The sequence below is a fragment of the Bos javanicus genome, chromosome 18, assembly GCF_032452875.1.
Source record: "Bos javanicus breed banteng chromosome 18, ARS-OSU_banteng_1.0, whole genome shotgun sequence".
Lineage (NCBI taxonomy): Eukaryota > Metazoa > Chordata > Mammalia > Artiodactyla > Bovidae > Bos > Bos javanicus.
In genome coordinates this window covers 59,810,885-59,826,568 of record NC_083885.1, presented here as the reverse complement: position 1 = coordinate 59,826,568, position 15,684 = coordinate 59,810,885, and the positions used below count along the sequence as shown (strand labels likewise).

General features: G+C 39.0%; 1 protein-coding gene and 1 pseudogene across 6 annotated transcripts in view; one reads left to right on the top strand and one right to left on the bottom strand.

Annotated features, from left to right (window-relative positions):
* LOC133229652 (zinc finger protein 665-like) overlaps positions 1-14,748 on the top strand; it is a 64,384-nt gene extending 49,636 nt beyond the window's left edge. For 3 of the 6 annotated variants that reach the window (XM_061386236.1, XM_061386242.1, XM_061386238.1), the window contains 2 exons: positions 2,635-2,761; positions 9,827-14,748. In XM_061386236.1, the coding sequence (XP_061242220.1) occupies positions 2,635-2,761; positions 9,827-12,363 (2,664 nt within the window). In that variant the 3' untranslated portion in view covers positions 12,364-14,748. The other 3 variants (XM_061386240.1, XM_061386241.1, XM_061386239.1) reach the window with 3 other exon arrangements.
* LOC133229730 (uncharacterized) lies at positions 1,079-1,748 on the bottom strand (annotated as a pseudogene).
* Positions 14,749-15,684: the final 936 nt, after the last annotated feature.

The window sequence follows — 15,684 nt, the reverse complement described above, 5'->3', positions numbered from 1 at the left end:
TGTGTTTTATGCTTTTGTTGGGCCGTGTGATCTGTACATGCCTGTTCAACCTGGACGTTGAAATCTCATACTATTCCTGTGCCACTATTTGTCTTCCTTTCCCTTAATGTTTGCTTCATTTCTCTGACATATCTAATATAAGATGTATATATATATTTTACTTGGTACAGCTTTTTGGTAAATTGACCATTTTATCATTATACAATATTTATGTCATTGCACTTTTTTTTTCTTCAATTTATTTTGTCTGATATAACAGTCTCCCCTGCTCTCTTTAGGATGGACTTTTTCCATCCTTTGACTGTTCACCTTTCCATGTCCTTAGGTTTGTGAGTACTACCTGTTTCAACTCTCTGACAAACTCTGTGTCTCTTGCCCTGTGTTTTTCCTCCTGTTACTTCTTCTAGTGGCCCCTGTGCATGCGCATCGTATGGTGGTGAAAGACAGACACCCTGGACAGCTCCTTTCATGCCACTGTAATTTCAGAAGGAATGTATTGAATGCTTCCTTCCCATCATGATGCTTCTTGAGATAGTCGTGCTTAATAACTATATTTTTTTTTCATATTCTTTTTTGCCATGATTTTTAATTCTCCAAGAAGTTTTTTTTACGTTACTATTGCTATAATTTTTTTTTTCTCATAATCTAATGACTCTTCTAGTTTCAAATCACTGTTTTATTATGGGGAAAAAAAACAAAGAAAGTCTTTGGCTTCTGTTAATGCCTTGCTATGTAAATTTAAGTGGATAAAATTGTATTAGTATTTTTGTATATTTTAATTTTATTATGAATTTAGATCAAGTATTTTTTTTTTTTTAAATTTTTACCTGTTTTCTTTTGGTAGCCTAGTATAGAATGCTGTTGACAAACTCAGCTCAATACAAAGGATACATTTTTATTGTCTGAAAGATGCTGAAATACATGTGAATAAATGGATGATATAAAATTGTCCAAAAGCATCTGTCAGGACACGCATCCTCTCATTTCAGTTAATTTTTTATAGATATGTATGCATTCATGTGCAAGTCTGTGGTTTAGATACAAGACATCATTATTTAAAAACTACATACCTTTTTTCTTTGAGTTGAAATTATGTTATCAGTATAATCTGTGGCCTTGAAATTTTCTAAACAATCCTATTAGTGTTTTAAGTAGTAAATTATTATCAGTTGTGTTTCTGTATCCACATCTATAATGACCTTTCATGCTATTCCACATTGTTCGCCTTGAACTTTGTGTTTTTTTCATAGTAATACAATATTTATTTGTTTTCCTTCTGTCAAACCCTGAGCCCACCACTTTCCCCAGGCTGCCTGGGGAGTTACAGGAAAGGGAACATACAGGGCAGACACAGGAGAAAGAACTATGGGAGGTGGAAACAGCCCTTCACATCGTGATGAAGATGAGCTAGACCACCATCAAGCAAAAGAGCCCCATGGCCTTTGAGAGGGCCAAGCCCATGGCGTAGAAGAGCTACTGTTTCAGAGAAGGGTTCCTGGCATAACAGTGATGAAGCTCCCGAACAAGTCCCACTTCCAGGCCCGGAGGCAGCCACCCCTGCTATGGCAGCTCCAGCTCCAGGGAACTTGGCTGCTGTGTCAGAGTCCCTTGAAATGGCACTGGTTTGGAAGCTGTGGCTAGGAATAAGTGAGATGGTCTGGGGACCTGGGGCTCCCAAGCTGCTGTGGCTCTCATCGATCAGTGTCTCCCGTCCTTCACCACCAGTCTCGACAGTGATCAATCAACAGCAGGGAGGTTCTCCTGATCAAGAAGTGGGTGGAGACGAATTTGGTGCAGAGGTCCATTTTCAGGGGATGAGGGCCCGAGGCCAGAGAGCTGCTCCCCGTGCAGACAAGAGGGGCAGGGAGGAGGCTCACCTTGGACTTCTTTCAAGTTTTCTTTAGGAGCCCTCTGTCAAAGGACTTTTAATGTTCTATGTATTACTTAACTGTTAGATGCTTAAGCTTCAGTTGCTGAGCCCAAGCCTCTGAGTTCAGGTGCTTCGTGTAACGATTCTTACCTTCTTGATCTGAGTTGAGTTTCTCAGAGTGTCTGTGACACAGTTTTTTTCTGTAAGGTGGGAACAGATCGTTCTTTAATGAGCTATTATATGGATGACAGGTTCTTGCCTGTAAAGTACTTGTTTAATGTGTAGAGTAATACTACAGTAATTTAGAGCAACTGGAAGCCTTCAGACACTTTTGGTCCTTGCTGCTGTTATCAATGTCATAACTGAAACTTTTGACCTTTCCATTAAAAGTGCCGTGGACTTCGTCATCTCTGAAGACACCACTCATGCTGTACCTCATCTAGATAATGAATTGCACTCACTGGGGAGAACATAATATCTGACACTTCTGTATAGCCAATACAGTGTTGAGTTTTATTTATACATATTTCATGGATTTTGAGCAGTGATGAAAAATCCATATTAATTGGAGGATCTCATAAGGTCTTATGAAAAAGCATAAGAAATTAAAATTAGAGATGCATAATTTCTCCAGATACCCCTGCATGGATCTGTTAGAACACATACTTCAACCAAGTCAATCCTTACCCCTTACTACGCTTTCTCTTTTGCATGAAAATGAGAACTTTTCATGGCCGTTTTGGTGACGTGTGGTTTGATTTCAGAAACGACTGACCTCTGAGGATGTGGCCATCGAATTCACTCAGGAGGAGTGGGAATTCCTGGACCCTGCTCAGAGGGCCTTGTACAGGGACGTGATGCTGGAGACCTACAGGAACCTGCTGTCTGTGGGTGAGGATGACTTCCTTCCAGAGCTGCCCTTGGGTATCTGCATTTTCCCTGTGTGCCCCTTGGGAGGCCCTGATGTCTTTCATCTGAGAGTTCTGTGACTGGGGCATTGACACAGCTTCATAAGGTTAAACTGACCCTCTTCAAATGCTGTGTCTGTTTCATGTCACTGGCTAAGGATCAAACCTGCACCCCCTGCATTGGAAATGCAGAGTCTTAACCACTGGATCACCAGGGAGTCCCAGAATTTCTCTTTCAGATCTGAATATTATCTCCACATTGGAGCATGGGAAAAAGCTCTGGACAGTGGGGAGTGACGTAAAAATAGTCAAAAACACAACGTGTAAAGAAAAAACGAGTATCTCAAAAGGGCATTTTGTTTCTGCTTAGGATTGAGACAAGCTGGTGGATTGGATCCTCTGTGGTTGTTACTTAGGCAAATGTAAGGAGAGTGGGTAGAGAGATCGTCTTTTTGATCCCAGATCCTATAAGGGGAGCATATGTGAATCCCACGGGCTCTTAGCTTTTCATCTGTAGGTCGAGCACATGGTCCCATCTCAAGATGCTGTGATGTCTGACCTTCACACTGTATTATTTTTACTCTTGTGCTGCTCTACCCAGTCTGGGAATGTCAACCATTCCTGATGTTACATTCTCCTTACTTTGTATCATTTTACCTCTTAAATTTCTTTGAAATATATTCCTGAGGGTCTGAAATTTTATCTGGTTTCCTTGCTGTGATAATCCACCTATGTTTAATTGGCAGCCTCTGCTGAGTCTCTGTGGGGTGGATTTACTAGGTAACAGAAAACTGTGATGGAGACACTATTCCTAATGTTATTTTCTAGCTCTGCACAAAGTCACCACTTGAAGGTATCCAGTAGAGTGGTCAGCATGTTCTAGGATTATGAGAGAGAAAGTATCACAAGAACCTGATACATCTTTCCAGGTTATTTTCTGCCTTTGGAGACTCTGTTTAGGGCACCATGACAGTGTTGTTCATGTATATCAAGTCCATATATTTTAGCGTCTGTAAATGGTATGGGAATTTATCCCAGGACAAGTTTGTCCAAGTTCACAGTCTCTATCTATGAGGCTATTGGCTGCACTGTTGTTCTGTGTGTTGTAAGTATTTTTTTATTTTAGCATTGAGTTCACATTTCTGTGTTACTCTTAGTGTTTCTGTTTTGTATTTGCAATGGGTTGGATGGTTGATTGCGGGATGGTCCCTATGGTGGAACTGGTGATCAGTCCCTCTTACAATTCTTGATATATTCTTTGTAGTCATTTACCATCAGATGTATGATTTCCACATATTTTCTCTTTTACTGTTGATTGCCTTTTCAAACTCACTGCACATTAATGCACAGTAGTTTATAATTTGGATATAGTTCAATTTATTAATAATGGTTTTATTTTATGGCCTGTGCTTTTGGTGTTCTATCTGGTAAATCATTTGTGGGTCCAATTTCCAGAAACATTTCCTGCACGTTTACCTCTAGGAGTTTTATACATATGAGACTTAGGTTTAGGTCTTTGAACCATTTTGAGTTCATTTTTTTCTATAGTGTAAGATAATGGTCCAAGTAAATTCTTTTGCTGGTGGGTATTCAGTTTTGTCAACATGTCTTGTTTCATAGACTGCTTCCCCCATTTAGTAGTTTTTATACCCTTGGAACATCGTTTGAACATCTCCGCAAGAGGTGTTTTTGTTTTTGTTTTAACCATTCTTTTTAGGTATGCTGCTGCTGCTGCTGCTGCTGCTAAGTCGCATCAGTCGTGTCTGACTCTGTGCGACCCCTCAGATGTCAGCCCACCAGGCTCCTCTGCCCCTGGGATTCTCCAGGCAAGAACACTGGAGTGGGTTTCCATTTCCTTCTCCAATGCATGCATGCATGCCCAGTTGCTTCAGCTGTGTCCGACTCTGTGCGACCCCATAGACGGCAGCCCACTAGGCTCGTCTGTCCCTGGGTTTCTCCAGGCGAGAATACTGGAGTGGGTTGCCATTGTGTTTTCCACTTTTTAGGTATAGTTACTTTACAATGTTGTTTTTCAGGTATACAGCAGTTTACAAGATACTTAATATAGTTCCCTGAGCTATATTGTAGGTTCTTGTTGTTTATCTATTTTATGTATATATATTAGTTTGTATATATTCAGACTCCAATTTATCTCTCCCTTTCCTGCCCCCACCACCATCCTGCCCTATCCCCTTTGGTAACCATAAGTTTGTTTTTTATGCTGATGAGTTTATTTTGTGAATAAGTTCATTTGTATCATTTGTTTCAGTTCAACATATAATATCCTATGATGTTTGTCTTTCTCTGTCTGATTTCACTTAGAATAATCCCTAAGTCTGTCTATATTTCTGCAAAAGGCATTACGTCATTGTGTTTTATGCAGTGGAGGTGGCAACCCACTCCAGTGTTCTTTCCTGGAGAATTTCATGGACAGGGGAGTCTGGCAGGCTGCAGGCCATGGGGCCTTAAAGAGTTGGACACGGCTGAGCTACTTTCACTTCACAATATTGCCTTGTATATATGTACCACACATTCTTTATCCCTTTGTCTGTCAGTGAACATTTAGGTTGCTGCCATGTTTTGCCGGGTATAAATAGTGCTGCTAACAACATTGGGGTGCATGTGTCATTTTGAATTAGTTTTCATCCTTTCTGGATATATGCCCAGGATTGGAATTGCTGGTTCATGTGATAGCTCTATTTTTAGTTCTTTATGGAACCTCCATGCTGTTCTCCAAAGTGGCAGTACCAATATATGTTCCTTCCAACAGTGTAGGAGGGTTCTCTTTTCTCCATACCCTCTCAAGCCTTTATTGTTTGTATACTGTTTAATGGTGGTCATTCTGACCAGTGCGAGGTGATACAGTTTTGCGGTTTTGATTTGCGTTCTCTCATAAGTAGAGACGTCAAACATCTTTTCAGGTGACTGTTGGCCATCTGTTTGTCTCCTTTGGAGAAATATCTGTTTTGATCTTCTGCCCAGTTTTTGATTGCGTTGTTTGTTTGTTTTGATATTAAGCTGTATGAAGTGTTTGTATATTTTGGAAATAAATCCCTTATAGATAGCATCATTTACATCTATAGTCTCCTAGTCCAAAAGTTGTGTTTTTGTTCTTTGGTTGGTTTCCTTTGCTTTGCAGACAGGTTTTGAATTTAATTAGGTCTCATTTGTTTGATTTTGCTTTTATTACCATGACTCTAAGATCCAAAAAAATTTTGCTGACATTTATGTCAGTGTTTTGCATTTGTTTTCCACTATGAATTTTACAGTATCTGGTCTAGTATTTAGATGTTTAATGCATTTTGAGTTTATTTTTGTATGTGGTGTTAGAGAATGTTGTAATTTCATTCTTTTTCATGTAACTATCCATTTATCCCAGCATCACTTATTAAAGAGACTTCTTCATTCTGTATTCTTTCCTCCTTTGTTATAGAATAATTGACTCCAAGTCAATTGGTTTATTTCTGGGTTTTCTATCCTGTTCTACAGATCTCAGTTTCTGTTTTGTGCCATTATCATACCACTTCCCTGCTGGCTCAGAGGGTAAAGCATCTGCCTACAATGCAGGAGACCCAGGTTCAATCCCTGGGTCAGGAAGATCTCCTGGAGAAGGAAATGGCAACCCACTTCAGTATTCTTGCCTGGAAAATCCCATGGACAGAACAACCTGGTAGGCTACAGTCCATGGGGTCGCAAAGAGTCGGACACAACTGAGCGACTTCACTTTCACTTTGATGACTGTCAGTTTGTAGTATAGTCTGAACTCAGGGAACATGATTCCTCCAGCTCTGTTCTTCCTTCTCAAGATCGTTTTAGATATCAGAGTCTTTTGTATTTTGGTACAAATTAAGGTTTTCTTTGTTTTATGAAATATGTCATTGTTAATTTGATAAGGGTTACATTGAATATGTCGATTGTCTTGGATAAGATGGTCATTTTGACTGTGTTACTTCTTTCGATCTAAGAACATTGTATATGTTTCCATCTGTTTGTGTCATCTTTGGTATCAGTCATCAGCATCTTATAGTTTATGAGTACAGTTCTTATGACTTTTTAGGTAGGTTTATTCCTTAGAGTTTTATTCTTTTCTCTGAGATGGTGAATGGGATTATTTCATTAATTTCACTTTCTGATATATCGTTGTTAGTGTATAGAAGTGCAGCAGTTTTCTATATATTTTGTATCTAGCAAGTTTACTCTGTTCATTGATGAGGTCTAGTAGTCATCTGGTGGCATCTTGGGGATTTTCTGTGTGTAGCATCATAGTGACAGTTTTACTTCTTTCTTATTTTTTTAACTTGAATTCCTTTTTATTTCTTTTTCTTTTCTGATTATTGTGGTTAGGACTTCCAGAAATATGTCCAGCAAAAGTGGCAATGGTAAACATTCTTGTCTTATTCATGTTGTTTAGGGGAATGCTTTCAGTTTTTCCTTATTGAGTATGATAGCTGTGTGTTTGACATATACAGTCTTAATTTTGTTGAGGTAGGGTCCATCTGTGCTGACTTTCTGAAGGGTTTTTTTCATAAATGGCACTTGAATTTTGTCAGAACCTTTTCTGCATCTATTGATGATCATATGGTTTTTAGTCTTCAACTGTTAATGTGGTGTATCACACTGATTAACTTATGGCTATTGAGAAATCGTGCCTCCCTGCAATAAATCCCACTTGAACATGGTATGATCCTTTTATGTATTAGTAACTGTTTGAATCTGCTCTTTTGAACTCAGGGAAGGTCTAGGAGAATGAAGCCTTTTTCTACAAAAAGACGTTGGATGCCTCCGGAAGGCTTTTGTAACTGGGAAGGTCCTCCAGAGTCAGTTTCAGTCCCTCCTTTTCTTTGATACTTCTCGATCTTGAGATGAACATGTGTGGAAGAAGAAATGAAATAAATGTCCAAAAGAGAGGTTAATCATATTTGGCAGAGGAACCCAGGTTTAGATAGCCTTTTCCTGGATTTTCCTTCTGATTTCTGCTGATAAGATTTTTACACAATATCCTGGAATATTGTGTATGTTTTTCTTGAATATTAGCATTCCATTGTAACTTACAAATTTCACTTTCAATACATTACATTATAAATAGTATAACAGATATTATCCTGCTTTCTCCATATATCACAGTCACTTTTTAAAATCTCTCTTGTTTCTGTCCCATACCCATAGTATAATGCCCATAAACTTGCTGAACCAATTCTTTTCTTTTAAGGTCAGTATATTAGTTTGCGCTCTCAGTTACCTTCACAAAGACATGCGGTCACAAGCTGATATCTGACATAAACCTATGTACCCTGTGCTCCACACAGGCCCTTTCTTAGTCCTGACCATTCCTCACATAGTACCTTGATATAAATGGAAACACTGTTCTCACCTACGACATCCCTCCACCTTTTACGTACTCTCACTGTAAAGATCTCTGGTCATTTATTGAACAAGTTTTTCAGGACATAACCTAAATCACTCTGTGCATCCATGATGACTCACAACCCATTTCGAGATGCGATGGTTCAATAATAGTTAAACAGACTAATTCTGTCTTGTATCTTCCTTGATATTTTCTTTCTACGTTGCTTGTATTTTTTTTTTTTTTATATTTTCTAATCTATTCATTCAGTGGGTGGTCATGTTTACAAATAAGTTTTCTCAGTCTGTAGGTTCAGATTCATATCCTGCTTCTCTTACCACTTTGTGCGCCATTTGGTGTGTCTCCTGCTCTGATTAGAGAAAAACATGTTAATTTACCTCAAGCCTTTTAAAGCAAATTAGTGCTGTCAGTTGGCTTACAGTAGTGCATGTTTTATAGTAAATACTCAAAATTTACTTTTGTTTCAAAAAGGTAATATCTATATTCTGTCATGTTCTTTATGATATGACTTTATCTACATTATATCTTTTTAAACTTTTATTAATTTTTAAATTGAGGGATTATTGCTTTACAAAATTTTGTTTTCTATCAGACCTCAACTACATTATATCTTGTATGCTTTTCACTTGCAACATTTTTCAGCAATATTGTGTCTGACCCTAGTCAATAAATACACAAAGCATTCACTTTTTATTTATTATATTTTGGTGCCATTAAACCAGGTAATTAAGAATAGTGCATGGCTAGAGAGAAGCCTTCCTTGGTGGCTCAGTGGTAAAGAATTCACCTACCAATGCAGAAGATGCAGGTTTGATCCCTGAATCAGGAAGATCCCATGGAGAAGGAAATGGCAACCCACTCCATTATTCCTGCCTGGGAAATCCCATGGACATGGGAGTCCGGTGGGCTACAGTCCACGGGGTCGCAAAGAGTCAAATACAACTGAGTGACTGAACAACAACATAGGTAGGGATTGCTTTGGTTATTGACTGTTAGAAAACTGGTGAATATTTTATGTCTTAATGTATATGTCATGTACAGATGATGGTCTTTTAGCGTGTATTTTGCAATACAGCTGACACATACTACTTGTTAATATTGGAAAATGCCTTTTCTTTTTGGGTACGTAGTTCTATAGCAGATTTAGAAAACTGCTGTTTCCAAAAATTGTTTTAGTCATATTCTTCATTTTCTCATTTGTTTTCAATTGTAAACAAACAATTATCAATAGTTAATTATTAATTGGGTAAGCTTGGTTTTGGATTATTTATTGTTACAATATATTATATATTGTTTAGAATTTATTAATGTACAGTAAGTATGCAGAATACAATGATAGTGTAATATTTTTCTTTTCAATTTGAGACAACTGTTGTTTTATACGTTCCTAGGTGTCCTGGTAGAAAAATACTGTGCTTTTGATAGTTGGCCTAAAATTGTGCAACGTGAGTGTGTTTCACATATGATTTTTAAAACTAGGCTACCTTAACGGTGAATTTATGTTATCATGCTTTCTTAAGTTAAGAATTCTATTCCTTTAGTGTTTCTAAAAACTTAAGGTCATCATTGTGGTGTTTCACAACTTGGTGTAAGTATTACTTCTGGTGTAATATATATTCAACATGAAGGATTTGTTTTTGAATTATTCTGAGCAGGATACCTCTGGTTCTTTTTATCTTGTAGATATCTCTCCTACACATGTGATCAAGCATTTACAACCCAAAGCGAACAGTGATAAACGAGAAATATTCCAAACATTGATGCTGGGAAGACCTGAAAGCTGTGATATCAAACATTTTCATCTTTGGGAAAGTCAGGAAAATACGTGTGACTTTGAGTGTCAGGGGAGAGATGACAAAAGAAGTTACAAAGGAACATCTGTAAGCCTTAATGGAAATGTGCCTGATGGAATAGATTCACATGATGGAAAGGATGCAGGAATCAAGCTGTTTGGAAGTAGGCTTGGATTTAACTTTCAGGATAAACTGCAGATATTTCAAACTGGTGGGATAATTTCTGAATATAATGAAGTTGAGAGGTCTGTCAACAACAGTTTCTCATTTTCACCACTTCAAAGAATTCCTCCTTGTGCCCAAACCAGTGTTTCTAATATATATGGGAATGACTTTATGAATCCTTCAGTAGTAACGCAAGACCTCAGAGCACACAGGGAAAAACCTTACAAATGTGATGAGTGTGGCAAGGCCTTTCGTGTAAAGTCAATCCTTTTAAGTCATCAGACAGTTCATACTGGAGAGAAACCTTACAAATGTGATGACTGTGGCAAGGCCTTTCATGCAAAGTCAAGCCTTTTAAGGCATCAGACAATTCATACCGGACAGAAACCTTACAAATGTGATGAGTGTGGCAAGGTCTTTCGTGCAAAGTCAAAACTTTTAACTCATCAGACAATTCATACTGGACAGAAACCTTACAAATGTGATGAGTGTGGCAAGGCCTTTCATACAAAATCAGCCCTTTTGACTCATCAGACCATTCATACCGGAGAGAAACCTTACAAATGCGATGAATGTGGCAAGGCCTTTCGTGTAAAGTCAATGCTTTTGAGTCATCAGACAATTCATACTGGACAAAAACCTTACAAATGTGATGAGTGTGGCAAGGCCTTTCGTGTAAAGTCAAGCCTTTTAAGGCATCAGACAATTCATACTGGAGAGAGACCTTATAAATGTGATGAGTGTGGCAAGTTCTTTCGTGCAAAGTCAAAACTTTTAACTCATCAGACAATTCATACTGGACAGAAACCTTACAAATGTGATGACTGTGGCAAGGCCTTTCATGCAAAGTCAGCCCTTTTAACTCATCAGACAATTCATACCAGAGAGAAACCTTACAAATGTGATGAGTGTGGCAGGGCCTTTCATGCAAAGTCAAAACTTTTAACTCATCAGACAATTCATACTGGAGAGAAACCTTACAAATGTGATGAGTGTGGCAAGGCTTTTCGTTTAAAGTCATTCCTTTTAAGTCATCAGACAGTTCATACTGGAGAGAAACCTTACAAATGTGATGAGTGTGGCAAGGCCTTTGCTGACAGCTCATATTTCAGGAAACATCAGAAAATTCATACAGGACAGAAATTATTTAAATGTCATATATGTGACAAAGTCTTCAGCCGAAAAGCATACCTTGCTGGTCATCAGAGCGTTCATTCTGGAGAGAAACCTTACAAATGTGATGAGTGTGGCAAGGCCTTTCTTGTAAAGTCAATCCTTTTGAGTCATCTGAGAGTTCATACTGGAGAGAAACCTTACAAATGTGGTGAGTGTGGCAAGGCCTTTACTGACAGGTCACAGCTCAGGAGACATCAGAAAATTCATACAGGACAGAAATTATTTAAATGTGATATATGTGACAAAGTCTTCATCCGAAGTGAACACCTTGCTGGTCATCAGAGGGTTCATTCTGGAGAGAAACCTTACAAATGTGATGAGTGTGGCAAGGCCTTTCGTGTAAAGTCAATCCTTTTAATTCATCAGACCGTTCATACTGGAGAGAAACCTTACAAATGTGATGAGTGTGGCAAGGCCTTTACTGACAGGTCACACCTCAGGAGACATCAGAAAATTCATACAGGACAGAAGTTATTTAAATGTGATATATGTGACAAAGTGTTCAGGCGAAGTAAACAGCTTGTTGGTCATCAGAGTGTTCATTCTGGAGAGAAACCTTACAAATGTGATGAGTGTGGCAAGGCTTTTCGTGTAAAGTCAACCCTTTTAAGGCATCAGACAGTTCATACTGGAGAGAAACCTTACAAATGTGATGAGTGTGATAAGGCCTTTCGTGTAAAGTCAATGCTTTTTAGTCATCAGACAGTTCATACTGGAGAGAAACCTTACAAATGTGATGAGTGTGGCAAGGCCTTTCGTGTAAAGCCAATCCTTTTAAGGCATCAGACAGTTCATACTGGAGAGAAACCTTACAAATGTGATGAGTGTGGCAAGGTCTTTCGTGTAAAGTCATTCCTTTTAAGTCATCAGACAATTCATACTGGACAGAAACCTTACAAATGTGGTGAGTGTGGCAAGGCCTTTCGTGTAAAGTCAAGCCTTTTAAGGCATCAGACAGTTCATACTGGAGAGAAACCTTACAAATGTGATGAGTGTGGTAAGGCCTTTACTGACAGGTCACAACTCAGGAGACATCAGAAAATTCGTACAGGACAGAATTTATTTAAATGTGATATATGTGACTAAGTCTTCAGGCAAAGTGAACTGCTTGCTGGTCATCAGAGTGTTCATTCTCGAGAGAAACCTTACAAATGTAATGAGTATTGCAAGCATTTTAGTCAACCTTCACAGTTCTTAAGTCATAAGAGATTACATACTGGAGAGAAACCTTACAATGTGATGAATGTGGCAAGGCCTTTCATGTAAAGTCAATCCTTTTAAGTCATTGGACAGTTCATAGTGGAGAGAAACATTACAAATGTCATGAGTGTGGCAAGGCCTTTACTGACAGCCCAAACCTCGGGAGACATCAGAAAATTCATACAGGACAGAAATTATTTAAATGTGATATATGTGACAAAGTCTTCAGCCGAAGTTAACACCTTGCTGGGCATCAGAGCATTCATTTGGAGAGAGACCTTACAAATGTAATGAGTATTACAAGCATTTTAGTCAACCTTCACAGTTCATAAGTCATAAGAGATTACATACTGGAGAGAAGACTTACAAATGTGATGAGTGTGGCAAGGCCTTTCATGCAATGTTAACCCTTTTAACTCATCAGACAGTTCATACTTGTAAGAAAGCTTACAAATGTGATGAGTGTGGAAAAGTCTTTGGTCAAAAACCACATCTTTGACTTCACTGGAGAGTTCATACTGGAGAGAGACCTTTCAGATGTGATGAGTGTGGCAAGTTCTTCAGTCGAAATTCACACCTTACAAGTCATCGCAGAATACATATAGTGAAACCTTACAAATGTTTCAAGTGTGGAAAATCCTTTACTCAGGTCTCAGCACTCACTAAACATCAGAAAATCCATACATGAGGGAAACGTATGTGAATGTGGTATATGGTAGAAGTCTTCAAAATTCATACCCTACTGTTAGTCAGAGAATTGATACTCCTGAGCAACCATACAAATATCATGAATGTGGCAACATCTTAGGCTTCATGAGAAAATTCATACTGGATAGAAGCCAGATATATATGTATTTATTAGGTTTTTAGAACATGAATTCATTCTAGAAAGATTCCTCACCAATTTCACAAGTGTAAGAAAAGAAAAAAAAAAAATACTATCCTCACAGCTCAACATCTTGCCAGTAATATCAGAGTATTTATCCTGGAGAAAACACACAGCAATGTAATGTGTGTGGCAAGGATCTTACCCAAAAGTCACAAGATAGGAACATAGTGGAGCCATACTTCCCAGACTCAGTGGTTGTGGCAAATCCTTTACCTTTTTCACTATATGTATTCTCTGATGACTTTATTTCAGGTACTGAGCAACTGCGGTAAGTCCATATTTGAAAAGAAGCTATAGCGATCTTTTCATGTAAAATAAACCTGAATTCTAACTCCTCAGAGATTATTCTTTGGGACAGTAGTCCACCATCTTTTTGGTCTCCTGACTTTCTGAATAAAGTCACTATTCCTTGCCCAACAAGTAGTCTCTCAGTTGATTGGCCTGTTGTGTAGTGCTGGGAGCCACCACGGGAGATCCCACCCATGACAAAGGTCATGAGAAGACCTGACAGGAAAGGTGGGTCAGGACTCGAGGGACCTCGTGGACCTGCTCGAGCATCTACCCCCCAAAACCAGAATCTGTCTGTCTTACTATTTTATGACTCTCACCAACCCCTCTGACATTAACGGGGTCTATCCCCACCACCTTTCTCTGAAAGAAATCAACTTAGAGCTCTAGTTACTAAGTCTCCTGGGCACAATAGGAGTGTTTCTGTCCAAGCCCTTGGATGGCTTTCTAACTTGCCTGGCAGGTTTTTCCGGACTCTTACAACTACGTATGTAATTGTTTACAACCTCCCAACCATGAGAGGCATGGAAAGCTTAAGACATTCTAACAGTATAGAGCATTTCGGGGAGTTAAAAATTATTAGAATAGAACTGATGAAGGAAATAATTGTTGAGCCAATGCTTGCTGCCAAGTTTCCATATCCCTTACCCACTGTGTCCCTGGGAGTATATTAATGAATATAGTTTTAATATAGAAAAAATAAGTAGTAGCCTTGATGTTAACTGTAGGCCCTTGAGTTAATAAATTCTTTCCTTGTTATAGCCCACTGCACCTTTGCCCTATAGAAATGCAGCTTTATCTAGTGCTTTCAGGGAGTGGTGCCAAACTTCAGAAAAATCACCTTTAGAGAAAATAAGTTTTCTGGTTGACTAACCTTTATCAGAGGAAAAATGTTAACAGGCCTCCTGCTCAGAAGATGATGTAAATCACCTAAAGCCTATGTATATGATAAGTTCGCAGAAAGAAAGCCTGGTCTCAATAAGGGCCAAGGACTGCTGATCCTGCATGACTCTGTATCTTCCATTATCCTCTATGTATAACTAAGGGTGTGAAAGCTTCTTTTAAAAATAAAGTTTCGGGCCTTGTTCACCGAAGCTTTGTCTCCCCGTGTCATTCTTTTTTTCTTTTTCTCTCTCTTTCAGGATGACTCTTTGGAGCATGGGGACCCTCTGAGTTCAGTTAGCCCGGGCTTCTAAGATTCGATCAGGAAGGCGCCTAGCGTCTTCGGGGGAGGGGACGCCCTGCATCTTCACCCCACCGAGAGGGCGCCTGTGGCCTCCGTGAACAGAGCAAGTCCGGTGTCACGGACTTTATTGGCTTTCTGTGTAAACCAAGGAAGATCAAGCCTCTTTTTCTCCCCTTTATCTTTCCTCTTTTGCTGACGCCATTCCTCCTGAAGGTATCCCTGGATCCTGCTGGGGCTGGACCCTGGTAAGTGGTGCCCGGAACAAGCACCTGAAGGGTAAGTCTCCCCCATTGTGCCGTTTTTCGGATGGCTAGGACCCCACACAGGGTGTCGCGAACATCCCTGCGTAAGATAGGTAGGGTGGATGGAGTGGGAAGTGGGTTCTTTTCATGTAGAGAGAAGCGAAAAAGACAAATTTCTGACGTGGGTAACAATGAGTCAAAAGAATGACAACTTTTTTTAGGAGTAATCTTGCAACTGTTAAAAGAGGAATTAAGGTTAAGAAAGCTAGTGTTCAATGTTTTTTTACATTTGTACAAGAGCAATGTCCTTGGTTTCCAGAAGAGGGCTCTGTTAACCTAGACACCTGGGAAAAAGTAGGGAAACAGTTAAAAACTTATTACACTTTGCATGGCCCAGAAAAGGTCCCTACTGACACCTTTTCTCTATGGAATATTATTAGAGATGCTTTAGATCCAGCTCACGAATCTGAAAAGGTACATGTTAAAGAGGAAAGTAAAGATGAAGAGGCTATACTTAGCTATCAACAATTAAGGGCCACGTTAGCTGCCATGGACACCGATCATCATACTGAAAATAGGGATGAAAAGAAAGATCAGCTTTC